General features: G+C 47.5%; 1 protein-coding gene across 1 annotated transcript; it reads left to right on the top strand.

Moving 5' to 3' along the window:
- Window positions 1–423: 423 nt before the first annotated feature.
- LOC110472974 (sodium- and chloride-dependent GABA transporter 1) lies at window positions 424–23,298 on the top strand. The gene is made up of 14 exons (XM_021535179.2): window positions 424–664; window positions 5,350–5,481; window positions 6,171–6,271; window positions 8,801–8,910; window positions 9,291–9,423; window positions 10,613–10,747; window positions 12,188–12,291; window positions 12,587–12,711; window positions 13,392–13,504; window positions 17,881–18,012; window positions 18,736–18,838; window positions 19,245–19,345; window positions 20,112–20,279; window positions 23,016–23,298. Exons 1-14 carry the CDS (start codon window positions 424–426, stop codon window positions 23,118–23,120), a joined length of 1,803 nt encoding a protein of 600 aa, XP_021390854.1. The 3' UTR covers window positions 23,121–23,298.
- The last annotated feature ends 2,781 nt before the right edge of the window (window positions 23,299–26,079 follow it).

Raw genomic sequence — 26,079 nt, 5'->3', positions numbered from 1 at the left:
TGGCTGGCTGGGCCATACAAACTCTCAGATGGCTCTGTGACTGCTGCACTCAGTTTTGGACCCCAGACCTGGGAGGTCTGGCACCTTCATCATGCCCTCCTCCACTGTCACTCACACAAGACAGATATATTTCTGTGCTGTGAGGTGGGTCACCCACAACCTGTGGTTTTGCTGCATGCCTACTGGTCCCAAAACTTTTCCTGCAGAGCACTGGGATGAGAAGCAGATAAGATGAGAGTTGAGAGATTTATGTATTGGTAACAAGCAAGTCTGACACACTACATTGACCAAGGACACCTTCTCTCCTTTCTCACCAGGACCTTTGCCCAGTGCTTCCCATCTTGTATTCTCGTGGCCAGGACAGAAACTGCCTTTCCTGCTCCTCCAGCCCCTCAGCAAGAGTGGACATACTTCTGAGTCACCATGGGCAAGATGGACAACACTTCTGTGGAGCTGAGCTCTCCCTCTGAGGTGAAGCAGGCAGCCCTGGAGGAGCCAGAGCCCATCAGCCCTGAGGTTGTGAGCACCAAGAAGAAGAAGAAGGAGATCCCAGACAGAGGTTCCTGGAAGGGGAAATTTGACTTCTTGCTGTCCTGTGTGGGCTATGCTATTGGTCTGGGCAACGTCTGGCGCTTCCCTTATCTCTGTGGCAAAAATGGAGGAGGTGAGAGAAATGCACAATGAGCAGCCTTGTACCTGAGCAGGTTTTGGCTAGGTGTGGGTCTGGGCAAATGGGTGGTCCTGAGTTATTAAATTGTTCGGAGGCAAGTTTCCATGATCTGTGGGCTTTACTAGCAATTGCAGGCTGGGAAGAAGCAGTCCAAAGAAATAAAACAAGCAGTTTGAGTTCTGTCATGCTTGTGCAGTCCAAATTTGCAGGGCTAAAAAAAAAAAAAAAAAAAAAAAAGAAGCATGTAGGAACTAATTTAGTTACAGGGAGAGCTATGCACAAATAGGGGCACCTCCAGAGAAACCAGTTTACATCTGTTAAATGTTGGCTTCTCCTCAGTCTAGCGTATTCTCAAGGGAATTCTCCCTGCTCAGCTACAGAATTTCTGCACATCTTGGATCAAATCAGAAAACACACTTCTGTGCCTCAGCTCCCCTCTGAAATGGTGCTCTTTCTTCTATCTTGTCAGGGAGATGCTTTTGTGGAGGGGAGTACAGGCAAGTGTCAGTAGAGCAGAGGCTCTTTCTTCTCACTCCATGCTGAACTCTCCCATTGCTTGTGCCTGTTACTAAAACAGCCTTCCTTCTCCCCTTTGAAGAGCTGCTCCCTTCCTTGAACCATTTAACAGACTTCCCACATAAGTCCAACTCCTTTTCCTCAGATTTAAGGCTGTATATATAATTTTAGGGTTTGCCTGCTAGTCCTCCCACATTGCTCTTTGCTTCCCTCTTAGCTCTTCCTGGCCTGGAGTCCCCATCCCAAGTAACACACTCATTCATGCTGCTCTGAGGGTGTCTTCTCAAATTCCTTCTCCAAGTCTTTTTTGTTTTTCTTTTGCTTGCGGCTCTCATAACTTCTCATATCACCAACCCATTTCTGCTGTTGCAAGCAGTGTAGGATGCTCTTCTCCTCCAACCCTGGAAAAGAGGAGAAGGGTCTTGTTCCCTGAAGCAATGTCCATTTAACTTCATGACATTTAAGGGTATCTAGGCCCTTTCTCTGAAGCATGTGGAGTGAGTGCCAGCAGGAAACCAGAAAGTTAACAATTTCACCAGGAAGATTTCTAACTGACCATGTTGTTTTCACGGAATTGTAGAATCACAGGATGGATCAGGTTGGAAAGGACCCTAACGATCAGCCAGTTCCAAACCCACTGCCAAGGGCAGGGACACCTTCCACTAGGTTGCTCAAAGCCACATCCAACCTGTCCATGAACACTTTCAGAGATGGGGCATCCACAGCTTTGGGTTTTGTGGAGAGGTGGAAATGCACAGCTGAGCTGAGTGAGGTTTATGGGAACACCCAGGCCTGCCCTGGGGAGCCTGTGCCACCCATGCCAGAGCCACAGTGCAGGTTTGTCATCTTTGGCCACACTCCGACTGCCTGCTCTCCTCCTAGAACATCTACCCGTGGTTAGGTCCCAGCACTGGTTGTTAGCCAGCATCTCCCGGGTGGTTGCTGTGTCAAGTCTCACACCAGCTCTGTGCTGCCCGTGACTGTCTCCTCACACAGAAAGGTGCAGATGACAACGCCTGTAATTAGATGAAGCTAAAATCAATCCTACATGTAAAGTCAGCTGAGAACCTAGGACGGCGGGTGCTGTAGAGGTGTGGAGCGCTATTATTCTCATTAGCAATGGCACACGGGGTGATCTGCCCTGACAGCTGCGGGCACGCAGAGGGAGCCGCCGGCTGCGGGCAGAAACGCCAGGCAGACGAAATGCGGGAATCGATTCCTGGCCGCTCCCAACACCCTGCCTCCCCTGCCGCTTGGTGCCGTTCGTGGCAGCCTGGATAGCTCCGTCTTGTCGCCCTGCCGGCAGCGGCTGCTGGCAGGCCCAGGAGGGGCGAGCGGGGCCGGTGCGGGGCCGCCGCGGGGCCGGTGCGGGGCCGGTGCGGGGCCGGCGCGGAGCCGCCGCGGAGCCGCCGCGGGGCCGCGCCGAGGCGGAGCTGACGCACGGAAGCGTCACCGGGGCTGGAGCGGAGCGGCGGGGGCGCACGGCAGCTCCTTCGCAAGCGGGTGGGCACCGCCTCGGCTCTGCCTGCACGGAGGCGCCTCCGGAGCACGGCAGACTGGGGGTGGAACGCTAATTTTAGCGTTCCGCGTGTGCGCCGCTCAGAGCGCGGTCGTGTGGGCTGCTTCCATTACGCACAGGCAAATTGAACTGAATCGAAATATTGTCGTCTCGCTTACCGCTGTCGCATTGCATCGGCTCACGGCTGGCTTGCTGGGCGCAGGGAGCCCAGGGCTCGGCAGCCCAGCGCTCGGCCCATCCGCTGCGGGGTGCAGGCTTCACCCAAAGGGATGCCTGGGCTCCCTGCTGGCCCTGCACGCAGCTGGATATGCCTAGCTGTGCCCGTGGCTCCAGCCTCTACACTCATCTATAACCTTATACAGTTCCTCTGATCTCAGCAGAATTGTACCAGACTCCAAATTCACTCTGAATGCACTTAAGTACGTGCTAAAAAATGTTGTGAGATGCTAAGCTTGAATAACTTAAGAGAAAAACAATCCTTTAAATAAGCATCCCGCACTCCTCATTTGCATACTGAGACTCAAAGCAACAGAGTGTAACAGCTTGTAATGCTTTGATTCGTGGGCAGTGTTCCCTGCTTTAAGGATTAATTGTTGTTCCCTGCTGTAGGGCATTAGGAGCAGGCAGTTTTGGGGCTGCACAGTGAGCGCCAGGCGCTATTGATCCTTTCTTGCCTCCAAGGAAAAGTGCTCTGAGCAAGACCAGCATCATCACCTCTTTAACACCCATGGATCTGGAGACAAACTGAGACTTCCACAAGGTCATGCACAACGGTATTTTGTACTGGCCTGCAAAATTTAGATACAAATTTCAGAACTGATTTCCCATCTGACTTCACAGGACCTGGGGATATTATCCATGCCTGCTTGGGGACCTGGCCCTCCTGAGTGGCAGTGTCATTGCCAACAGCCTTCAGCTCGAGGAAGTGGTCTGGTTTCTAGATTTCCCACTATTCTTGAGAATCAAGCCAGGATAAAAGACCTGTGTCCAAAAATTTATTTGGTGTTTTTTTTTTTTTTTTTGTTCCACCCCCCCCCTCTCCCCCAAACAGTCTAATAAGATCTTTCACCTACAAACCTTCCTGACCTGCTGTAGATAAGAAGTGCAGGATCATCAGAGCTGCAGCTGAATTTCATTAATTGCTTTTACAGAAGCAAGGAAGAGACTTGCACTGCTGATAAGCTTGTCCTCCAAACTCCACAGCAGCAGGGTGTCAGCAGCCGTGTCCTCAGAGCAGACTCTGGCTTCCCACTGGGGCCTGGACCTTGCAGGCTGTGGTGTCTAGTGAGCACACAGGGGAGGCTGCTGAGCAGGCACAGTGAGGCTCAAAGCTGTTCTTTCCTGTACATCAGGCTGCTGATGAAGCCAAGAACCCGCACTTCCACGCCAGCTTGTGATTCAGGTTCATGGTCACTGAGTTGCTGGCACAGAGAGTGTTTTCTCCCCACCACCCACTGCCAGCTCCTCTTGCATGCTGTCTTCCATGGACTTCCATGCCGAGTGCTGGCACCTGCCTCTCCCAGCTGGGTTCAGCTCCCTGCTTGGCAGGCAGATGTCCCCAGCTGGATGTCCCCTGAGCCAGCATCCCTGGCTGTGCCTGGCTGCTTCCCTGCCCTCAGAGAGCAGCTGCTGGAGCCTGGCTCTGCTGGGTGCAAGCTGGGTCACAGCTTTCCAGAGTGGCTTTGCTGGCTGGCTCCACGTCTGCTTTCCTACAATTATCTGGAGAAGAAGACTCAGACTGACAGCTCAGCCCTAAGGCTAGTGCAGGAATCAGTGCTGTCCTGAACACAGCCAGCCGTTTCTGGGCAAACTGGGTGTCCTCCCTCTGTTCCCAGTGAGCATCTTCTGCAAAAGTATGTCCTCCTCAAAAATGATGGCCCGCTCCAGTACATGCATGAGAAGGATAAAAAATTTGCTTTGTCCCACAACCTATAAATCAGGATGACCTGAACTTGAACAGCCTTCCAATCACACAGCAAGGCTCTCCTATTCTGACTGCTCTTCTAAAAACTGGGTGCCAGTAATATCTCTAGTGAATGAGTGTTCTACCTCCTTTCTAGTGATGAGATGGTTTCCACAGGGACATGGAGAAGAATAATATTTTTCACTAGGAATTTTAAGGGTAAAACTAAAGCACAGGTGGGGTGGTATATAGCACTGTTACAGGAGCCAATACAGTCTTGGTCACAGTTTTCTTAAAAGACTGAAACAGCTATTAACAAAGAAAGCAGTGACCAATGCCAGATATTCCTGTGCACTATTCCCTCAAGAAGAAGAAGAATTGAAAGCTTCTTCAGGTAAGACAGAAAGCATCAACAAGTTTCCAATGTCAGTGTCCAAGCTTTTGGGGTTATTGTCAGATTGGGTTTAGCATTATCTAAACAAAGTGAGGCTGGCATTGTACAGCTAGTGATGCCAGTGTACATGTATACATGGTGCATACATACCCACAGTGATAAGGGGAAGGCAGCTGCCACCTCAGTGGGAGACTCACTGAACACATCAACTCTAGCTGCAAACTTTCACCTCTAGGAGAGGCTGCTCCTCATCACATGGGAGCTGCAGAGCAAGAAACTGCAGAGCTGGAGACATTTCCTTCTTGATCAAAGAAGGAACTGCCTTATAACATTGCTCCTTCTTTCAGGGGCCTTCCTCATCCCCTATTTCCTGACACTAGTGTTTGCTGGGATTCCTCTCTTCCTGCTGGAAACTGCTCTGGGCCAGTATACCTCTGTTGGTGGACTAGGAGTCTGGAGATTAGCACCCATGTTCAAAGGTACTGTGCTGTATGTTTGTGACAGCAATGACGCATAACTATAGGCAAAACTCCGTTAATGGTTTGAAGGCAAATCAGCAAATCCCTGGGGGCTGGGATGGGGTGGCAGGTGAGGAGGGGCTGGGTTCCCCCTCTGTCTTTATCAAGCTGTCCTCGACCTCAATGTCTGCAGTCACTAACATCACTGTGCTCTGTTCAAGCAGTTTTGTGTGATGACAAGGGACTTTATGGACAATATAGACTGTGACAGAGAGGCTCTGGTTGCAGAAGACCCTTTGTTTTTCCAAGCCTCTCTACATATGCTTACTTTAATTGCATAAGATTGAAACTTGTTGCCATACTTGAAGTAACTGTTTTCTAGAAGCCAATGGTGATTTAGAAACACCTTGGATGTGGGAAAGTACAATTCTGCCAGGGAAGTGACAAGATCCTGTTTTCATGGAGCTCTGTCCATAGAATACTGGTAGCACACTGAAAGCATTGCTTCCCCAGTGGAAATGGGTGGCTGAGAGACACGGGGGAATGAGCCTCCCTTGCTAACCAGCTCACTGTACAACTATAGCAAACTCTGTGTTGATGAGCTGATTCCCTTTTTCTCGTTTTCAAAAAAAAACCCTTGCTGTGGTGCCCATGAACTCCCTTGGTTACTGGAGACCTGGATTAATGCTGCTCTCTGCCTTCATTTGCAGGCGTTGGACTGGCGGCTATGGTTCTGTCCTTCTGGCTGAACATCTACTACATTGTCATCATTGCCTGGGCTCTCTACTATCTCTTCAACTCCTTCACTGCGGTGAGTCACGGGTGTGTCTGCAGCATGGCATTGTCTGTGGTCTGTGTCCTCACTCTCACTTATGGGCAGTAGCTTCTTTATGACCCACAGCGATCACTAGCTGCTTGCCATTTGTGCAAAGAGCCCTTGTCAGCATCGTGCTACACCCTTTCTGAAGAGGTTCATCAGCCTTGGAGGCAGTTTTGTGGTGCTGATGGGTAGTGATGCTTGTCCTGTGGGGCAGATGGTCCTATCCCCTCTACAGGAACTATTTCCCACTCACTTCAGTCTTTAAAACTCAGCCTGTGTTTTTGTTTTATTTCTTGGGCTGCTTGAATCTGAGCTGTACATTTCCAGATCTAGTTTTGTCAGGTTTTGTTACATCATGGTCTTATTTCTCAGGACTTAGTTCTTATCTTAATTAGTTCTGATTCATTTCTCTCTTGATAAATTATCTCCAAGGGATTTTTTTTTTTCTGCTGGGAAAATTATTCAGAAAGTATCTAGACATCTTGTGACTGCCCCTCAGTGTGTGCTTTGGTGTTATGGTTTATAGCGGGTTCCTCTTACATAGCAGGGCCTTCTACCATACAAGGTTAGAATCATACCCCATATTAACTTCTTGGTAGCTGAATTATTTATTTCAGCCCAGAAACTGGTCAGAGTTTCATTAATGTAACTCTCTGAGCAACCTGAAGCCTTAAAGGCATCAACCAAACCAGATATTTTAAAATGTCATTTAGATATAACCCTGAAATGCTATTGTGGACAATGTACATCCAGTTTTCCTTTTTGTTCCAGCAAAACTTCCAAGTATCTATCAAGACTTTTGCTGAATAATTTCATTTGGCATTCTCAACTGTGCTTCTACCACCAATACCACCTATCACTGTAGGGTCCTGGATCTAGAACAAAATTATTGGCTGTGGGTGATTAGATGCACCCTCAGGGATTCCCAAATAAACAGAGGCCTTCCCCAAAGTAACCCATCCCAACTATACCCTGGGCAGAATGTTTATTAGGATAAGGCTTTGGTACATTCAGGTGTTACAGACCCAGGTGGTGACAGTGCTTGTATGTACATAGGCAGATCCAAGTGTTTGGCTCAAGACCTCTTCTTTTACGAGAGAAAATTATTCCAAATTCCCAAAAGGACTTGAGGTGCAAATGAAAAATCCAGGATGATGTCTGTCCCCTATCTCTCCTAAATTTAACTATGAGTATTTTGAACTATAATAGGAGCCCAGCCTGCCTTCTGCAGTTGCTGTCCTCTGAAATTCAGAGGAAATGGAGAAGCAACAAACTGCCTCCCAGCCTGCCCCTCCTTGTGAGAGCTGTGCAGCTTCTCTACCATGCAGACATTGAAGAGCTGCTGTGCAGCACTGCTGAAGCTACTGCCTTTTCTTCAGTGCAGTTAGCAAGTCCTCAGTGAAATCACCAGGGGGGTGGCCACTGGAATGTCACCTCCACCCCTGCAGTAGTCACCATTCTGCCAGGATACCACATTTGATGATATCATCTGCTGGAGTGAACTGATTTAGATGGAGCAGTGAAGGCAGCACTAAAAGGCACTGATGGCACAAGGCACTTAAAACACAGATAATACCTTTGAAGAGGTCTACATTCATGGAAGAATAGGGATGGATACAAACATCTTCTTAAAGCTTTGTTGAGCTGGAGCACCAGGATTTACCTGCAGAGGGAAATCACCCAGAGTAGCTGCTCTGAATTTATCTACACACACTGTGCTTGGGAAAAGAGGTAGCTGCTCATGGAGATGTATCCGAGCTGCTTTCCTCAGGCTGGTTCAGCCATGGCACCTTGTGGCCTGGGTGAGTTCCCCTACACACTCACACAGCCCCTGGCACTGCTGCTTCACTGCCTGCAGTGCCAGAGCTGATCTAAGTCAGTAGTGTTGTGCTGCAGCACACTGCTACCCGCAGTGTAAACATCTCCCAGGAATTCCTTTGTGCTGCTCATTATCAGGGCAGTGGACAGCATGAAACAGCTACTGTCCTGAACAATTTTCTCCTGTGCTTGTGTTATAAAAGTCTGTTTTTGTAGACAACCCATTGCCCCCATTCTCAGGGCCATGCTGCTTTTTAAGCATTGAATTTGGTGTAAATGAAACATAAGAAACAAATCCCTGCTTATTCTTTCTGCAGTAAATTCTAGCCACTTGTTGAGTGAAGCTAGCAAAAAGCTGTAATGGTTATAAACACAGTATCCCTTGATAATATTTTAATGTGTAGGTATTAATTATCAACAGTTAATTGGAAGCGGCTTTCTATGTGGGGAATTGCTAGCATTTTATTGGAGCTACAGTATTGCCCTAATCACATCATGATATTTTTTTTCCCGAAAATCCTTATCACAATTTATCGTATTTTCAAAAATTCTTCCGTTATTTTGGCTACAAGGGCATGCCCATCCAGTGGAGCTGCCCATTACCTTTGCAAAAAAATTAAGGGGCTTCAGTTTAAAAGAAGCCAGATTTCACTTGGGAGATATCACATGGATGATAACCCTGCTGTCCTTGTGCTGGTGCAGGACCTGCCGTGGCAGACCTGTGGGAACGCCTGGAACACAGACCGCTGCTTCTCCAACTACTCCCTGAACGACACCACCAACCTCACCAGCGCTGTCACCGAGTTCTGGGAGTACGTGCCCAGCCTGCCTACACCAGGTTTCTCTCCCTCCCTGTGGTCACTGTTCCTGCCCACCAGGGCTGTGCCTGTGCCTATTGGCTCTGTTCCTTGGGCAGAAGGGCATTACAGCCAGCCAAGCCAGCCACTGGCCATGGTGGGCATGGGGTGCACTGTGCAGATGCAGGTCAGATGGACAGGCAGGCAAACAGTCTCTCCACCTCTCTTTGCCTCCCTTTTTCCCATCACAATGATCCTCAGTTCTCTCTAGGGATTTGTGGGTTCTCACACTTGTCTGCACCTGGCCCTTCACCCTCCAGCCACCTCTGGGAGCTCTTAATTCCTCTGCCCTTGATTGTGAGACTTCATTCTAACACAGTGTCTCCCACCCTTAGGAGGAACATGCACCAGATGTCTGGAGGCCTGGGGGAGCCTGGCACCATCCGCTGGCCCCTGGCTGGCACGCTGGCCCTGGCCTGGCTGCTGGTCTACTTCTCCATCTGGAAAGGTGTGGAGTGGACAGGCAAGGTACAGTGTGAGGGCTGGGTCTTTTGGTGCTGCCTGTCACTGCTGCATCATCAAAATGTCCTCCAGACTCAATTTTATTTAAGTGTCTATAACTAAGGTACAGTATTTAGAGGCAAAATCACAGTAGATACTATTAAATTCCTGACATTTACCTTTCATGGCTGTAAAAATTGCTACGATGTTTATGATAATTTTCATTCTAACTGTAGAGAATAGCTCTTGCCTGTAAGGTCATGGGTCTGAGCGTTCATTCTTTTTGGGAAGAGGCATTTTCAGAAATTACTTATATTTCCCAGTTTGGGACAGCCTTTTGAGAGAGCAAAGCTTCTTGTGACCTCCCACTTTTGACAATCACAATCTCTTAAATTGCCTCTGGTGGAAAAAAGCTCACCATCTCCTTTGAAAATTTCCCTGCTGCCCTTTTGATATTGATGGGAGACGTTCAGACAAGAAGCCCATTGTTATTCCCTGTGCAGTGTTCCAGGCTAGCACAGCAGAAAGGTGATTGCTTTGTTTAGTGAAACAGCAGTGCTGAGATGCTGGGATGTGTTATTTAGAGCACAGCATGGTACAGCAGGACACTATTATGAAAGAAATAATCTAGAGGAGAGATCAGAAAGAAGCACTTCAGGGGTAGGTCACCCAAGCTGTTAACTTCCCCAGTGGCTCTCAAACAGGCTTTAGCTACGCAGCCACAGCAAAGCCCTGGTGATTACTGGTGTGGGCACTGTGATGAGGGATGGCACATATCTGTGAGATACTGAAACAGTGCTGAAAAGAAAGCAGTGGAGTCAAGACAATTTGTTTTGCTTGATGCATTGGTCTAGAGAAACACCAGCTTTAGTTCTGCAAAATAAGGATATGATGACTTAAGGGGATTACTTCTGTGGACTAAAATTATCCCTGTGCAATTCTTTTAACTTTGGGCATTTCATCCAGCCTTCAGTCTGCTACTTTTGTGATTAGTGTGTCCTTATGTATCATTGGCAGGGAGAAACCTCAAAAAGCCAGAAACGTTACTAGCATGGGAATGGGGGACAGAAAATGCAAGGAAATGCTTCTGCAAATGGCTGTGCTTGGGAACCTGTCCCCCTCCCAGGTGAACCTGCCAGACTCAATGACACCATGGGCAGGAAAGGTCCTGGGCACTGGTGGGCTGATGGCTTCTCTCCCATGGTGTCTTTTTCAGGTGGTGTATTTCTCAGCCACCTACCCCTACTTCATGCTTTTCATCCTATTGTTCCGGGGAGTCACGCTGCCAGGAGCCAAGGAGGGGATCCTTTTCTACCTCACACCTGACTTCAGGAAGCTCTCTGACTCTGAGGTTTGTAGCCTAGTGAGGAAAGCTCTTATCTCCCAGCTGTCTCTGCATTAGGCTTCCCCAGGCACTTCCCATGAATATTGTAAGTACTTAAACAAACTCTGGAATAACCCTGTCCAAGTATTCATGACCCATGTCCCGTAGGCTGAGTCAAAACTGAGGAAAAGTTCCTTCATGGGTGGAAATCTGTGCAGCAGCTCTGCTGTACTCAAGCAGTGATATCCACAGGTATGGGGAGTCAGAAGTTATCCTGACAAAGGGACCTGCCCTCTGGGCTGGGAATGTCTCATTTCATTGGCTGTCCTAGGGCTGCTGGTCTGGTGATCCCAGAGAAAGGATGATGTGGTGCTGGCATGGGGGCCTCAGAAAGAGCACAAGCACAGCAGCACACAGCAGCAGTTTTTGGAAGTGTTTAAGTGATGAGTGGTGGCCAGTAATGTGTTCTTGGTCACTAGAAGCAGAGAGGAGACCCAGGAGGAGCAGGGATACTTGCAAAAATGAGGTTTTTCAGGATACACAGACTTTGGAACCATGGGAGTACTGCTGCTGAAAAATGCAAAGTCACCAGTCATGTGTGAGTGGGGACAGCTGGAAATTTGTCACTTCCCATCGATGGTCCCAATGATCCCTCTTTCAGGACACTCTCTGTAACTATACGACCAACTGCATTGTCTCTAATGCAGAAAACAGGGTTCTCAAGACCAGAAAAGTTGTATAAATCCTACACAATTAGAAAACAAACAGTATGTCTTTTTTTCTTGAACTTTCTAAGATTTAATACCTTAAGGCACTGGGACCAGCTTTGCAAGCTGTCCTCTGCAGTTGTTTGCACAAACAACTCCACGTTGGAAAATCAAAGACACACTAGTGGAAGAGAAATGGAGGGTGTGAGAGAAGGATGTGAGTCTCTGAGTGGAGCAGCATCCCTTGGAGGCACATGTGCAAACACACACAGACAGACAATGCAAGAGTCCCTTCTGATCTGCATGGAACACTGTTCAGAAATGCAGGACCCTTCATCCGTCTACATCCATCCCATTGAAGGGCTGGGGTTATATTTCTGATGCTGGGCCAGACTGCACTTTGATACACTTGACACATGGGTAGGATGCAGATTCCCTACCTTCCAGTATATAAAGAGCCCTACAGTAAAGCCCTGGAGAGGGACTTTTGATAAAGCCATGTAGTGATAGGACAAGAAGAATGGCTTTAAACTGAAAGAGAATAGCTTTATATTAGATATTAGTAAGAAACTCTTGACTGGGCCCTACTGACAGGGTTCCCTCAGGTCCTGGACACCCAAGTGGGCTGTGCATCCAAGAACACAGCTCCACAGTCTGCACCCAGTCCCCCTGCTAGCCCTGCACTGTGCTGCTGCAGGACACGCACATACAGCACTGAGTCCCCTTCTGCTGCACTCCTCTTCTGGCTCCTTCTCCACAGGTCTGGATGGACGCAGCCACACAGATCTTCTTCTCCTATGGCCTGGGGCTGGGCTCCCTCATTGCTCTGGGCAGCTACAACACTTTCCACAACAATGTCTACAGGTCGGTAGATTTTTTTCCATCCTCCTGTGTGGCTGGGGCTCCTCATGGGTGAGGCAGGGGGTTGTGGTGAATCTGCCTGATCTCTGCCATCCCCTTGCTGGCAACATGCAGCCTAGGGGACACACTGTGATCTCTTTAGAGGGGCGCCCTGCCTACAGGACACTTAGTATGCCTCCTGTGCTACCCGTCCAAAGCACAAGACCAGCTCTGCACAGGGCTTGGTCTTCTGTTTACCTCATTCTCTTGCACTGCAGGGACCTGCAGGTGGGGTTTTTTCTCTCTTTCTCTCTTCCAGAGACTCCATTATTGTCTGTTGTATAAACTCCACCACAAGCATATTTGCTGGATTTGTTATTTTCTCTATCATTGGTTTCATGTCTCACATCACAAAGAAGTCGGTGTCAGAGCTGGCCTCCTCAGGTAAGCAGAAACCCAGGTTCAAATGCAACAGCAACCTGTGAGAACCATTTGTGTGGGGTGCCCTTGCTTCTTTCCTGGCTAGGTGTGCTGAAGTTTTATTTTGCTGTAGTGAAATATTTAGCCCATTTGCTGTCTGAAAATTTCCTATGCAGAATAGATGCTACCTATGTTTTCAGTAGATGTGATCAAAATTTGGAGTCCCTTTTTCATGCAAAATCTTGAGACTGTGATCTCAGAATAATTTTTTAACCAAGATGGGACTGTGTCTTTCTGCACAAATACATATTTTGAAATTGCTGTCTTTCCAGAGAAAGCTTTTATCTCAAGAAACAGCATTTTGCGGTGGGAAGGAAAAATAAAAGGCACCCAGGAAAGTTCTAACCAGCTGTGAATACCAGTTTATTTTTCTAGCACAGTGCTCCAGCTCCATTTGGTTGCAATAATTTGATTACTTACTTGCAGGACTTGTTTCTCCAATCCTGCCTCCCCATCTTGCCCCTATGCCTCCCACCAAGCTGGTGGGTCACAGGCACAAAGGCACAGGTATTCCTAGCTCCTACATGAAAACTCCGGAGTTCTCTGCTGTCATTTTTGTATCTTTATTTAACTGTGGCACATAGCTCAGACTTCCCATCAAATAGTTTGTAAACATGAGCTCATCCCCCTTTTCATTACTGCAGGGCCTGGACTGGCTTTCCTCGCCTACCCACAGGTTGTCACACAGTTGCCCTTGTCCCCACTCTGGTCAATCCTCTTCTTCTCCATGCTGATGATGCTGGGTCTGGACAGTCAGGTGAGACAACTCAGGGACAAAGTGGAGGAAGATACAAAAATGTCTTCAGGTACAATTGTGGTGTTCCCTTCTGCACTTGGGACAGTGCTGATCAGAGTGGGTTTTTACTCTCTTAAGGTGTGAGGGCTGTGCTTTCCTGCAGCATTTTGGCATTGTTGTTGATGCCAACAACAATGCACCCTGAGCAGAGCTGCAGCTCCCTGGCCTGGTCCATAGGTTAGCAGGGACAGATCCTAGCAAAAGGAAGGAGTCATGCCTTGGAAAAGGCTGGTGCCTGGCTACCCTGACTGCTTTGCCATCTTACCTGATGGCGAAGTTTTACAAGATACTTGAGGGGGAAGAAGTTAGATGTAGCAAAAGGGCTCTACCCTGCCCCCTCAGAGCCCTCACAAAACAAACCAAATGCAGTATCTCTGCATTTTTACAAGTGGTGATAGGTTTTTTTATGATAATTCAGCATAAAAGTAACGACCCAGTGAAGCAGTGAATTGCAGCATACCTTCCTTCTGAGTGTATCAAAATCAAAGGCTTCTGCAAAAACCTGCACTTGGTCTGTCTTATCTGCCCTTGTGCCCCCATGCCTTCTCTTGCAGCACAAACCACCGGTGCAAAATGGATGTTCTTTTGAATTACAGGTAGTGTTCATAAACCCAAGCCTACTTCACAATCAGACTCAAACCTATTCTTGAAATGTCACACCTGGTTTCCAGGAAAATCTAATCAACCAAATCTAGTTTTCAATCATATCGCACTCTCATAAACACTTTATAAAGCTCATGAATGCATTACCATAGACATTATTTAGGAAAAAAATTTCAAATAATACCTGAATGCCCTGAAAGAAACTACGTTTACAGAAAAAAATTATCTGCATGGATTATTCACTCAGTACTGGTAAATCGAGACATGACAATAAGCCCTCTAAGCACTCTGTGGAATTTATTTGCTGCATTTGCTGCTGAAATACCCTTTGAAATTCTCCACATCCCTTCTGACAGCCAGTTTCAGAGGTCAGGCAGTCTGTTGGGAGGCTATCATTGCCTGGAGGAAGAGACTGGGGTGGGGGGGAAATGAAGCAACAAATGGAAAATAAACTTTTAAACAGCACAGCTAAATACATGTGAAGAAGCTTTCTGTCTGCATGCTGGAGCTCTGCTTCATTCAAACACATCAGCAACAGCATGGCAGCTTATGCATATAAACCAATGAACATAGGCTGCTACAATGGCTGCAATTCCACGTGCGTTTTGAAGCATTCAGTTAAAAAAAACCCCAAAAACAGAGGTTTTCTACATGCTGATTACATATCCTTTGTGGCATTTGCAGATGGGGAGCAAGCATTTTTCATTTGGGTCAGCAGCCCAGTTCACGAGGCACAGCAGGGCCATAGGGCATTTCCTGCACCCCAGGGCGGCTGGGCTGAGACTGCTGCTTGTTACCAGCAGGGCACAGCTCTGTAGGCACAACAGGGATGCCCTGGAGCCGAGCAAGGGAAGGGAGACTGGGCTGAGGTCTGTGTTTGTGATGCAGCTCCGGCCCTTTAGTGACAGTGGAGTCTCCTGCAGATGCAGCACAGCTCCATCTGCTCTTCCTGCCAGAGTGCTCTGCGGTTCCTCGAGTAGGATGAATGACCTGTACTGACAGACACGTCCCACCTGTGCCCCCACTCGTGTGCCTTGGTGTTTCCTCTGCTCTGATCCATCCAGGCTTCATCTCTCTCCCATCCAGACCCTCTTTCATAATATGCTTGTGCTTCCTTTTAATGTACCAGTTTCCAGGTCAGGCATTTATTGCTCAGGGGAGCTGGCAAGCCTTGTGACTGCCAGCCTGTGTCTGTCCCATGTGAGGCTGCCTAGCAGTGGTTGGTCATGAGGATTTCCAGCTGCCAGCAGTGCGACCACTCTCATGGCTCTCTGCTGCACATCTGGCAGCTGTGGTCAAACTCCCCACAGGTCCATGCATCGCAATAGGGTGCTCTGTGTGGCTGAGGAGGGAATAGCAATTGGGAGAAGGTGGAAGAGAGACACTCCTTCAGACAGAAGTGCCACACCTACATTGACTCCCAAACCCAGATTACTGGACCCAGCAGCTTGTGTAATGATTAGGCCCCTAAAGAGGAAAAGGAGCAAAAGAGAGAGGTTAATGGAAATAAAATGATTGGGAAATAAATAATATCATGGGTTGAGGCATGAAGAAGAGAAGAATGTGTGCTAAAAATTGTTGCTGGAGAGGGTTGTTGGGAAAAGCAGAATTTTTTGGAGAGTGAACTGCAGTGGCAAGAACAGGAGTCACCAATTCTCAGCTCCTTGCCACTTTGAAAGCAGCATGCTTTCATCCAGGAGTCTTCATGTGCAAGCAGCCAGGGTTTGGTTTGTAAGATGGGAAAAGTGAGCCCCATGCCAAGCACCTGCAGTCCCTGGGGCTGGAAAGGTAAGCCTCCTCCAGGCTGCATCCCCTATGAAGTCTGAGGCTGTCATGAGGCAATTTTCAGTAAATGGTATGAAGGTCATTGCCTGTTCCATGGCTAGAAAAAGCAATGTATGACCATTTGTTTCTCCACCTTATCTGTTACACAGAAGCTTAATTCTGATAGGAGACAAAGAAAATTCAACTCACTTTGTAGCCCTGTTCCTTACCACCCATCTCCCTGTTTTTCCCTCTGTGCATTCCCTGATTTTGATTGTTCTTCCTGCACCAAAGAGCTGTCAGCTATACTCCATCTAATTACCTAAGGCATAATTTTCTTTGCTCCTTTTCTGCTGCACACCACCCTCTGCCCACGACCAGGGCTGTTCCCTCACAAATGCATTTGCCTTTTTTGTCTCAGATCCCCCGGCCCTACCATGGCTCTGGCAGTACCTGGCCATGCATCCATGTGGAAGGAATAGTTTTCAGCAGTGTTTTTTTATGTCATGCCATCTCTTCACATGGTGGTGCCACCTCCGTTCTGACTCTTCCAGACAACGAGCCAGATGGGATTGGGCGAAGCGCTCACTGTCAATGACTACAAAGGCAGCTTAACCCATGTGTGAATGGCAAAAGATGCATTAGTGGCACTTGTGTCCAGCATAAAAAGCTTAGCTCATTAAAAATTCAAGTGTAAACAGTTGAGCTTTGACACTCTGGGAATACTGGCTTTCCATGTGGATATAAAACCCTGGGCATACACATCTCCCTTTGCCTTGCTCTGCCTCAGCAGTCAGCAGTGTGCAAGCTCTTCCATAATCCCTGCCCAGCCATAGCTTCAGGCACTCCATTTTTTTTCCACACATCTTCCCAACACTCTGCTGCTCTTTTTGGTCTGTGTACCTCTACCTTCACTCTAGGGTTTTTTGTTTTTTTTTCTTCTCAGAGCTGGGGAAGTCCCCAACATCGAAAAGTGATGAAACCACTTTCATTTTCATTGCACTGGCTTGTACATTTGCTTGGCATGACCAGGGAAGCCAGTTTGCTGCCCTCATAAATTCCCAGGTTGTTGCTAGAGGCAAGATGTGCTCTGTGAGAGGGTATGCTACCTGCAGTTTCTGGGACTGAGATATAAAAGTAAATATCACAGTTTATCAAAAGATAGGAGAGAAGAATGCACTTCACAAGGGCAGTCAAACTGCCCTTGTGCCAGAAGGCAGAACTAGTAGGAAAATTGGAAGGCAGCACTCATGGGGATTTTGTTATGTGTTATGGTGCAGACGACATTCTTATACAGCTCTGCACAAACCATCCAGGGATTTCCACCTCTAGAAAGGTGATGTGCTGTGAAGATGGGCTTTTGGTGTGCTACATGCATTTAATGTTGCTTGAAAAAGTGAAATGAAGTCAAGTACTGGGTAATCAGAGATGTTGTTATTTACATGCACATAAGAGTGGATAATACAGGTCCTTATTAAGCATTTTAGATCATTGAACAGCGCAAGTGCTGTTGCCACAGGCTGAGAAGAACAAGAAGGTCCTGCAAGAAGAGTGATAAAGGACCTGCACATGTCCCAGCAGCAGCCAGGCACACAACTCTGGCACAGGGCCTAGCAGTGTGGGGAGCAGGGCAGTGATAGGGAGACCCTAGAGAGTCTGTGGGAAGAAAGAGGAGGCTTTCAATGAGAAGCAAAAGGCAGAGATTATCCGAGGTATTTTTAAGTATTTAACTTTGGTGCTCCTAGCTCCATCTATATTCAGCGGGGAGAGAAATGAATTTTCAGAAGATAGTTCAGACCAACTTTGTGCAGAGATGACTCTTCTAGACTCTGCAGAGTCTATAAATCACTAAGGTTCTCAACATTGAAGTTGAATTTGTACAGGTTAAGTTACTTATATATATATATATATACATATATATATATATATATATATATATACATATCCTGATTGTATGCCTTTTCCCATAGTTCTGCACTGTGGAAGGGTTCATTACAGCCCTGATGGATGAGTATCCTCAAGTCCTAAGAGCCAGGAAGAAGATCTTTATCGCAGTAGTCTGCTTCATCTCTTATCTCATTGGATTCTCCAACATCACCCAGGTACAGATTGTACAGGCTGTGCTTGTACCCCCATTCCTGACACCTTTCTGGCCACTTGGCATATCACAGCACCACCAAAGCTTTGGGAGAAGTGACAGCATTTCTCCTGTTCTGGATAAAGTGGTTTGTTCATCACTGCTACATCTCAAGTGACTTAGGATGCCTCCATAATTTTTAGCATCATCCTATTGTCAGTCTGGCCTGTTGTTCTGCTATTTGCAATAAGGACTCAAGCCAACAGAGCCCAAATTTAGGGAATACTTGCTTCAAAGAGTTAAGATAACACGAAGAAAACCTGTCTGTTGGGGGCTTGAACCTCTGGAGCTGAAGCCAAGGTTCACAGGAGGTGAGGTGAGGGCTGAGTGGTCTGGAGACCATTTGTGGAGCAATGTGGGTTCATGAGGAGGCAAAGCAAAACTCTGGGGAGGGGCAGAGCAGACTAACTTGACTCCTTCTAAAGCAGAGAAATCAAAGAGATCCTAGTGAATTTCCTTTCTCCTCACCTTGGGCTATGCCTGAACAGGCTGGCTGATTGTCTGCAAGAGCACATCAGTTTTGCTGTTGGGAGCCAAACTCCAGTGGAAACATTGCAACAGTGGCTCTACCGTCCAAGGAAATGGACATTAAACCAACAGACACGGACAGTAGCAATCCAAGCTGCTGGCTGATACTGTCGATCATCATCTATAACTGAACTCCTTGACCCTGTTTTTGTCTTTTTAGGGTGGCATTTATGTCTTCAAGCTGTTTGATTACTACTCAGCCAGTGGCATGTGTCTTCTTTTTCTTGTCTTCTTTGAGACCATCTCAATTTCTTGGTGTTATGGTAAGCACAAAACACCTTGTTCCTTTGTTTTCTCTGTGGGCATGGTGACATGCTGAAAAAGCCAAAGCCAGTGAAGACAATGACAATTTTGCAGCCGAAAATAGCTTACATTGATAACTTCAGAAAATCAGGAGTGGAAGGCTGTCATCTCACTTCTCCAGGCCCTCACAAAGACCTCAGCACAGACTGGCAGATGCCCAGGGTCCTTCCCTTTGGGCCCTCAAGAGGACACCAGAAACATGGAAGCTGTTAGCATGAATTTGTGTCCCACTACCCCATCTGCTCCAGCTAATGCTTTTCATGCCACACTGTCACCCTCTTGCTGTGCCTGGCCTGTGCTCTCCATGAGAAGAGATGAAGACCGTGGTACAGAGATGGTTATTTTCAATACTCATTTCTTCTGTAGGTGTGAACAGGTTTTACAGGAACATTGAAGAAATGATTGGCTACAAGCCTTGCATCTGGTGGAAGATCTGCTGGGCCTTCTTCACACCTCTTGTCTGCCTGGTAAGACCTGGGGAATCCTATGTGTAAGAGCAGGTCTAGAAAGGCCTCTAGATGGGCTGTAAGGAAACATTCTGTTCTCAACCCAAGCACAGGTCTGCTGCAAGGGGGTCCCAGGCAGACTGGAGATGGGTAAAGTGATACAGGAACCCTTTTCACCCTGCCTGCTGGAAATAACCCATAAAAAAGTTCTAGATGATTGCTTTTAATCTAAATAAGGCCATAGGGGATTTTTTTTCCCCCTGAGATGCGAGAACATAAGCGAAATAATGTAATGTTTTAAAAAGCTATTATTGGTTCTAGCTTTCAGCTACTCCAGCTTCAGCCTCTGACAAGCTTATGAAAACAAAAGCTACAGCAATTGCAGGATAACTGACTGCAGAGCAGTTTGGCCTTTGCAGGTTCCTGCCCTTCCAGCAGAAGTAGTGCAGGGAGTGGTGTGATATGAGGACTCCTGAGACCAGCTGTGAGGATGCTGTTTACTTGCCTAGGAACTGCTGTGGTGGCACTGCCTGTCCGAGTAGTCTAGAGAAGAAGGAAATATGGGGTATTCCAATTCCAGCTTTTTGGAAACTTAGGATATCTTATCCAGCTTAGGATAAGAAGAAATGATATGAAATTACCAGTTGGTGTGCTCAAAGAATCTAGACTAATGAAAAGAGCTGCTGGGTTCCTGTAAGGCTGTTGGGAGCTAAGAAGATAATGAAGGAAAGAATGGCAGGACCCCAATTTTGCACTTTCCCCTGCAATAGCTGGTGTTCTTTTCTAGGGTGTGTTCTTCTTTAGCGTGGTGGAAATGACCCCTCTGACACTGGGAAAATACGTCTATCCTGTGTGGGGACAAGGCATCGGTTGGCTCATGGCCCTGTCCTCCATGCTTCTGATTCCAGGGTACATGCTGTACTCTTTCTTCACCTCAACAGGAACTCTCCAGCAGGTAGGAGCAGCTTCACCACCCTGCCCTCTGCTCAGGGTAAGCTCCTCCCTGAACCCAACCTGGACCAAGCAGACCCTGCTCTGACAAAGTTATCAGAGTGCAGTGGGTTGGTGCTACGGGAGCTCTGTGCACCGTCTCCCCAGGAGAGAGGAAAGGTTCAGATCAGTCCCAGTGCACTGAACAGCCTCCAGTGACACGGGCTCACTGGAGAGGAGCTGCCAGCACAGCTGAGCAGGACACATCTAACTCTGGGAGCTCAGCTGGGCTGTGGCTGGGCATGCAGATAGACCTTCAGATGGTCTACCCTTATGTCTGCTGTTCTTCAATGAGATTTGTGTGACCATCACCACAAAAATGTAGCCCTCCTCCCCTGACTCTTGTTTTGGCATGGTGTACTGGAGCCATGGAGGAGTTTGGGAAAAATCCTTGAGGTTTCTTGATCCAGAGAAATCCCAGCTCCTGACAATTCCTGGCTATGAGCATGTTTACTTGGCACTCCTCAGCAGGAAGATCATCACCTCCAAGCCCAAATCCTGAAATGTCTCAGGCTAGGTCTGCAAGCAGCAGAAACAAGCACAGGGGTGGATTGTCATGTGCCTTTCAGAGAACACTCAGTGACTGAGGTATTAGGAAGCAAGAAAGACCCACAATACCCACCACACTAGTCTTGTTTAAAACATTTTTTTTAGTAATTTGAGCAGGATTTTATGAAGCAGTGAATCTTGTGTCATACCCAGTACTTACTGTTAAGATTTTATCCACAGTGTTGACATTCAGTCTCGAGAGCACTGTGCCCCAAATCCCTGGCTCAGTGCTTACAGCTGTAAGAAGTCACCCCAAGAGTGTTGATTTATGGCTTTCCCAGCCCAGCTTGAACAACAACCAGATGCCATCTAAATCACATGAGTTTATTTTCGAGATGCTGTATTTTTAACAAACCTTGACTCGAAGTTGTGGCGGGAATTACTGGGCTGAGGTCAGCTTCAGATTCTCTTCCTTTGAGGTGAAGTTGCAGGTGTATTTGAGTTTTCTTCCTCCCAGCATTCCACTTGGATGGACTCTGATGTGGGTGAACTGGGTGGGTTTAGGATCTCAAATCTGCTTTCAATTTTTGGTTTCTCATCGGAAGCTGGGTTTAGGTAGTTGTCCTTCCTGCAGGACTCGAGCCAGGGTGTTATGTCAAGCTGCTTCACTGATTTTGGGTTTAAAGCCAACTGAATTGCAACTGTAGGCCCTTTCTCAGACATTTATAGGGCTCCTTATTCACTCATAATGTAACTTGGAAAAGGGGAAAAGGAAAGCCTGAAAGTACAGGTGTGGGTTCAACCCTTTGCCTAGTCCCAATCCTGCTTCACTGGAGATGGAAGAAAGCACATCACAGCATCTGGTGGAGCCCAAACTGGTCTGTGACCTCTCAGGAGTGGCTCGACTCCTTCTGACCAAAGGCTTGTGCCAATTATATCCATAGTCCTTCCAAAGTGCTGTGTATTCCTGTGCTGCCCCAGGGGCTTGGAGGGAAGCTCCTGAATGTGTTTCCACCCCTCCCCTCAGCATCTTGTGCAAACCATCAGTACCAGCAAGCAGCATGAGTGGCTGATGTGCACCCTCCCAGTCTGACTCTTCTAACATTGCCCACAAACATCACGAGACCCAGACCCCCTCTCAATCATTCATAGACCTAGGAGGGAGCAGCAGATGGCAGCAGGAAGAAAGTAGGCTAATCTGTGTGTGCATGTGTTGGTATCGGAGAGACAGAGAGAATTTTTGGCCTCTTATATACACAGATCCTGGATTAATTTGTAATAGAGCTGGAGCTGGAGGGAAATTAGATGCCAATCCTGAATAAAGTGGTTTTGACAGACAGGAAAGATTACAAGTAATTTTGATCCTACTGAGCCTGAATGTTAGAGGGAAAAAAAATACAATAAATGGCAGAAGCAGTTCAGTGAACATTCAGGGAATTCACTCAGAAGTAGGCACTTCACTGGTATTGGAGGGTAGGAGTTTGTTTCCCTTTACTGGAAAGAGGTTCTACTTGTTTTAGTGATGTGTGTTCAGGTCAGGCTTAATCCTCCTCTGCATTCTCTTGTGCAGTGCACAGCATCAGTCCCTCCCTGACTGGCAATAGTGATTCATTCTTTTTCATCACTCCTGATGCTCAATCCACATGCCTCCAGTAATGATTGGCCCCTCCATATTTTCATGGGTTCTTGCTTCACTTTACTTGACTCTGCAATTTCCGTTTGATCAACTCAGGCTGACAGGAATTGCTGCTGTGCAAAGGTTTGTGCAGGTGGATGTTCTGACTGGCATCAAAGGCACAGACCTTAAAGGCACCTTGTTAACCTGCTGTAATTACTTAGTAGTGTTTTGTAATCAACCCTGATTGAAAAATAGGTCTACTCTGAAGCCTGTGGCATTGCAGCTCTCTCTTTTTCCTCCTTGCAGCTGGTCTTGCCTGGTAAGAGTTTGCCTCTTATCAGGATGTTCCCCATATTCCAGATAAAAGGAGGAGCTGCTGTGCTCTGTGCAGCATCAAAGCAAAGGTGACTTGCAGAGGGTTTTGGGGTACTACCAAATGCTGCTGGAGGAGTCACTCCATGCAGCATCCCCTTGCCCTGTAATGAGGGTCACCTCTGAGCCATGTGGTGAGGGTTCCAACCCTCACCATGCCCTGGCTGTCCCCCTGCTGCTGCCCCAGCCCTGGCTGACACTCTCTCCTTTCATTCCTGGCAGCGTTTGCAGCAGATGACGCAGCCCAGGCCAGAGGTGCACGCTCAGAACAATGGTCTCCAGCCGAAGACGTCCTTGAATGGGAGGATCTCAGATGATGCCGTGTAGGAGGAAAGACCAAACTCCTCGCTCTGCCCTGTAGTTGCTCAGTCCACATTGTCCCTCGAGCTCCTCTGGCACAGCTTGCTGTCCCTGGCTCTGCAGTGGCTTTCGATTGTCCAAGAGAGGACCTGGTGCAGGAACCTGTTCGTGGCTCTTCCTCCTGGCATGGCTGACCAAGGCCCTGGACAAGCTGCCACCAGGGCATTGTGTGGTGACCACCTTCATCCTTCAACATCCTGGTCCAGGCCCTCAAGGAGGAGCAGCTGGTACCCACATCTTCCTCCTCCTGAGGAGAAGTGGTGTCTCTAGAGAGCTTAGACTGTTATCCACTTCTCTGTTTTACTTGCCTTTCCATGTGAAACTCCACAGAGCATCCCCCAGCACACAGCTGTGTTTCACCCCAGAGATTGCTATCACTAGGTTCAAATCCCAGATGACTGTTGATTGATGGAGCATAAACCACCAGCAAATACATAACTGGAGGGGATATGCAGAACAAAGGGTTCTAGTAGAGAACAAGGGATTCTAGTGAGAAGTCCTGCCTGTTGGTAGCTGTAGGACATCACCCAACACCTGGAGAAGGGCTGGGGAACAGTGTGTGCTGCTCACAGTGCCATGTTTCATTCCTGCACAGTCTCCAGACATGTTTGCTGCATCTATTGGGGCTGGCACTGTGAGCCAGAGCCCAGTGGAGCAGTCAACCTTTCTTTCCTGGAGCCTCCTACCCTCTGTAGTTGTGTGCAGTAGCCACAGCCTGACCCTAAAAAGCAGCTAAAAGGGTAAATGGAGGGCTCTTTGCTACAGGCTGTTCAAGTCTCCCACACTGACCACAACAAGCTTCATGCAGAGGCAAGGCTGTGTGATAAAGAGATTTTCCAGCACTGTGAAAATCTCCACCCAAGATAAAACATGGTAGTTCCTGCCAAGCATCCTCCCTGGCTGTGTCCCTGCATGGGAAACAATCAAACAGAACATGATGGCCATGGGTGGTCAGTTTATACTTTTTTCAGGAAGTGGCCACTCCTAAATCCCAGCTGGTGGGAGGCAAGAATTCCTGAGGCAGTTGGCAGGATGTAGCCACTGTGCTTAAACCCACCCCTGTGAAACAGTGCTAACTTCCCTTGGGATGTGTCTGTTCAGCCAGATTGGTCACTGGCACATCCCAGCTCCCAACACATAAACCACAGAGGGCTTTGAGCTCTTGTAGATGGTGCTGGAGGAGTGTAACACCTTGGAGAAGGCTGAGAAATGTTTCAGAGCCATCCTTAAACAGCAGCATATTTCTTGGTAGGAAAGCTTTGTGGAAGGAGGTGGCTGATCATAGCGCCACATGTAGGTGTGATAGTGATGCTCCCAGTTGTGCCAGCCTCCCAGTGACACCACACAGAGATATCCTTGTACACAGAGTGTTTGATGAGCACACCTACTGTGACTTAGTGCTGATTAGTCTCTCCCTTCCCCTGGCACAGCATTGCCAGGTCTGCTGACACTCCCAGCTCTAGATCAGAATCAACAAATTCATAAATGAGCATTCAAGAAAAAATACGTCCCACCCATCTTTCCTACCAAAGAGTCTGGTCTCAGAGGTGACACACTGCAGTCCCCAGGCATCCTACTGCAGGTGACAGGTAAGTGATGAGCCTTTGCACAATTCTCTTGCTCTCCAATAGTAGTTGCTGCAGGTTGACCCTGTGCTGCTTGTCCCTGTGACACACCAGAGCATGAGGCCAACCTACTTTTCTGCCAATCTTCCAGCCTATGGATCAGGAACAGAAGGAAGAAAGTTTTCTGGTGAAAGCTTTGGGAGTGGGTCCCCTGCCAACTCATCGGTGCATCTTCAATTACTGTTGCTTCAGATGTGTAACCAATCTGTATTTGTATATGTGATTCTCAGCAGTCATGGCTGCTGGGCATTACGCGCATGTTTTTGTGGTCCCCAACACCCTGAGCTGAGATCACACCCTTCCCACCTGTAATTGTTACAGTGTTTGTGTCAAAAAAATTGCAGCTGTTAAATAGACATGAGGAAATGCTGAGTTGATAGGCTTAGTCTTGTAAAGCCAAAAGCCAAACACTGAAAGCTGCAATCATAGCACGTCACTATTAATCACAGCCAGTTACAGACATGTCATCTTTCCCTGTCCTTTAATTGTCTGTGCTACTGTATCTGAACATTTCTATTCCAATTTCACCTATTTTTATGAACCGGGGCAATAAGGAAGCCACTCTTTATAAACATATATTTCCTTAGAGAGGAACATCTGTGCACAAAAAATGTATTTAAGCTCTAAACTTTGCAGTAATTACCCTTACTAGAGACCTGCTTTTGCCTGTGCATCCAGGTCCCATATCATCCCTTCCCTCAAATGCAGACTGAGGGTTGCACAGGTGGGTGATGGGCAATGGACTCAATTTTTGAGTGAGGCCATAAAACCATGGAAGACTTTGTTTCTTCCAACTTTATTGGGCAGCTCAGGACTGAGGAAGAACAAATCAGTGTTAAGTGGTAATTTTTTTGTGTCTTGGCCAAAGAGCTTGATTGCTTGCAGAGCTGTTCAAAGGTTGTTTCTTCCATGGGAGTAGGGAAGGAAGGGTCCAGAAAACAAAATTCTTTCCCTGGTTGCCAAGGAAATCTCTAAACTCCCAATTCCTGTTTGCTAGGATTTTAGCTCCGGCATCTGACTTGTGGCCTTACCTGTGGCACATTGTTCCAGATGTAGCAGCAGGGGCTGCTCATAATAACAATATTTGATGAGCTTTAACAATTTGCTCAGTTTTCTGCTTGTGACCTCCTCCTTTGCTTTCTCCCTCCTGCCCTGCTCCTTTGTTTCTCTTGCCTCAGTCATTCCCTGTTATCATTTGTCAAGTGGAAATTATCTACCTCAGCTTTCTTCTTCCTGCTTTCTTAGTTCCGGTACTGTAAAATTGAAACTCTCCCTCCTTTCTCTTCTGCTTTCTATTCTTT

This window comes from Lonchura striata, chromosome 5 (assembly GCF_046129695.1).
Source record: "Lonchura striata isolate bLonStr1 chromosome 5, bLonStr1.mat, whole genome shotgun sequence".
In the NCBI taxonomy this organism is placed as follows: Eukaryota; Metazoa; Chordata; class Aves; order Passeriformes; family Estrildidae; genus Lonchura; species Lonchura striata.
This window is presented reverse-complemented; position numbering and strand designations above follow the sequence as displayed.

What these genes read in the sequence shown, in the direction of transcription:
- LOC110472974 (XM_021535179.2), top strand. Translation starts at nt 424, where the DNA reads ATGGGCAAGATGGACAACACTTCTGTGGAGCTGAGCTCTCCCTCTGAG. An exon ending in ATTAGCACCCATGTTCAAAG is followed by an intron (nt 5,482 to 6,170) that starts GTACTGTGCTGT and finishes CTTCATTTGCAG; the next exon opens with GCGTTGGACTGGCGGCTATG. An exon ending in CAACAGGAACTCTCCAGCAG is followed by an intron (nt 20,280 to 23,015) that starts GTAGGAGCAGCT and finishes CATTCCTGGCAG; the next exon opens with CGTTTGCAGCAGATGACGCA.